The 2,959-nt window shown below is 28.8% G+C and overlaps 1 protein-coding gene across 1 annotated transcript in view; it reads left to right on the forward strand.

The window, feature by feature from the left end:
- LOC106792390 (leishmanolysin-like peptidase) overlaps window positions 1-2,959 on the forward strand; it is a gene marked incomplete at its 5' end in the record, with an annotated part of 68,359 nt that overhangs the window by 63,817 nt on the left and 1,583 nt on the right. Inside the window, 5 exon segments of the mRNA XM_014758797.1 lie at window positions 1,082-1,170; window positions 1,315-1,447; window positions 1,874-2,033; window positions 2,186-2,352; window positions 2,494-2,613. Coding sequence (XP_014614283.1) covers window positions 1,082-1,170; window positions 1,315-1,447; window positions 1,874-2,033; window positions 2,186-2,352; window positions 2,494-2,613 — 669 coding nt within the window.

Here is a 2,959-nt window from a genome sequence, read left to right on the forward strand (position 1 = left end):
ACCCCCCACCCCAATGAAAATAGCCGAAATAATCAAACGTTTTCAATGTTAACCATTGAAATTTTATCTCCCGTAAGATTGTGAATTCATTCTTTACACACACACACACGCACACAGATTCCTTCCACCCCGCTCATACTTTTTCTTCTTTTATATTTCAACTTTAACAAAAAAAAAGCTTATTTCGTTAAAAGCATCATCGCGTTTTCTTCTAACCTTCTAGCTTTTCAATCCATAAAAAACTAGATTATCGTGCACTTTAATACACGACTATAATAGTTACTCTAATAAAATCACTGCTACCGAGATCCGTGATCTTTCCATTTACTGATTTACAGATATAAATATATTTTCCTACATTTCTTATGTTTTCTTTTTCTTTTCTCAACTTTTCCCTCCCCCATACTTTTCTTTATCCGTCCTATGTTTTTTAACGAGAGATTAATTTTATAAAAATCGTCTAATATATTTTATGTAAAATTAGATGATCAATATATTTAGAATTTTATTAGCAAAAATAATTAAACATACGACACTTAACCCTTCCTTGCATGATTTTTTCTTTTTTTTTTTTTTAAATATATAAATCAGGGTGATGTAATTATTAATGCTCTAGATCAGGGCTTCTTAAACTTTTGTCATTCACGACCCCATTTATGATTGCGAGTTTCTTGACGACCCCATACAAATATTACTGCTGTCGGTGGAGATAGCTCAAAACCTTCAACAAATGCACGTGTCTAGACGCTGCAAGTCCACTCTATTCCGCCAACTCTAGTGATGTTATAAAATGGTATATATAAATATTTGACATTAAAATCTCTCGCGACCCCAGAATTTTGCTAGGCGACCCCGTTTGGGTCGCGACCCATAGTTTAAGAAGCCCTGCTCTGGATTAAAGGAAAAATATTTCAAAAAATCCTAGTGCTATTTTTTGACAACTGCGTTTCGTTGTACGCAATAGTCGTTTAAAAAGTTGCCAGCAACAACAAATATACAGTACAAGGGTTTTGAGTACCTTTTTTTCTTGACTAAATATTATGATTGAAATTTCCATCATCATGCAAAGAAGGGTTAATTTTCAATTTTCTTTTATTCATTTTCTTTTTTTCTCTTTCTCTCTGTCTGTCTCTCTCGTGGGATATCGGAAAATAACGGCAGAGGGCAAAAGTGAGTAATAGAAATTCTTCGAGATAAAAACGAGAAAAGAAGAAACGTAGCTTTTAGAAAATGTATTAAATCGTACCGAGAGATATCTCGTTACGGTTTAACACCATTTATTACTTTTCTAAGAATGTTATTCTTTATTTCCAGTGGGAAATCGATTCATCCATTCTGCAATAAAGTGAAACAAGATCCATTACAAACCGAGTGTACGGATGATCGAAGTTCCGTAGCTTTGTGCAATTTGGTGAAGCATCCTCAACCTTTACCGAAAAAATATCAAGTAAATATTATTTCAGATTATTTAATTATCCTATTTCTTTTATTAATTCTTTTAAATAAATAATTATATATATTAATAAACACGCTACGTGTATTTGTTGTATCTAAAAAGAAGCTTTTGTATGAACGACCCTTATATGGGTTCTCTAATGAAAAAAGAAAAAGAATTAATTTAGAATTGTTAAAAAATAATTTAATAGTTAATATAATATTATTATTTTATATAAATATATATATATATAAAAATAATTTAATAGTTAAATAATTTAAATAGTTGTAATTAATTGAGAATTGTTTAAAAATATTCTAATAAAACTAAACGTGCCAATAATTTCTTGATCCACTATACATATATCTATTCTTACATATTATTTAATTAATATATATAATTGAAGATATTTTAACGAGTATTTTTTATTTTCAATAGAATTTCGATTTGATCCCACACGTACCATACGGTGAAGAACAATATTATGGTGGCTCGGTATCTTTGGCAGACTATTGTCCATATATACAAGAATTTACATGGCGAGCTCGAAACATCGTTGTCAGGGGTTCTCATTGTCTTTATGAAGACAACAATCCACGTAAGTGTAAAAAAAAAAAAAAAGTATAAAATAATTATCACACAGAAATCGAATAAAAATTTCGAATAAAAAAAGATTCTACAAAAAATGTTAAAATTTTTAATAAATGAAAATGTACTTAACGATGACCATGGAATATATTTCAACGTTAGATCCGGAAAAAAATTTTGCTTTGGAAAAATATGGATCCCATTCGAGATGTTTCGATCACACCAATCAAATGTGGGAAGAAAGAACTTGCAGACAAGCACGTCAGTGGCAACATTGGGGTTCCGGTTGTTACCAATACAAATGCGAGACTGGTCGTCTGCATATTATGGTCTGTGAATATTATCCTAATGAGCAATTATCTTAAGTCATTAATAATCTCGAACTGTTGAAGACACTGATAGGATCTGTTATTGCATAATGGATAACTTACTTTAGAATTATCTATTAAATGTCATATATTTAATTGTAGGTGGCAAATTATACCTATACTTGTTATCATGCCGGTCAAGAAATAGCAATCAGAATTATTCAAAATGGTTGGCTGCACAAGGGAGCTTTGATATGTCCACGCTGTAAAGATATCTGTCAAGTAAGATTTATCTATCATATTATTTTACCTCTTCAATTATAATGGAATATAATTATTTTAATTACTATTGTTACGTATTATTCCATATCTTATTATTTTCTCGCTTATATTATTATCATTATTACAAAGATTATTATCATATCTATTACTATTATTATTATATATTATTATTAACTTTAATTGTCACATCATTGTCATTATTATATTTGCTTATTCGAAAAGTTCCTGCTAATTTTTATAATTATATATATATATTTATAATTATTAATTAATATGATAGAATTTTATATTCTTAAATATTCTATTATATTTTATTTATTTTATAATATTGTACACTGATGATGAT

The sequence above is a fragment of the Polistes canadensis genome, unplaced genomic scaffold (assembly GCF_001313835.1).
Source record: "Polistes canadensis isolate GaletaPanama2010 unplaced genomic scaffold, ASM131383v1 scaffold_417, whole genome shotgun sequence".
Classification (NCBI taxonomy): domain Eukaryota; kingdom Metazoa; phylum Arthropoda; class Insecta; order Hymenoptera; family Vespidae; genus Polistes; species Polistes canadensis.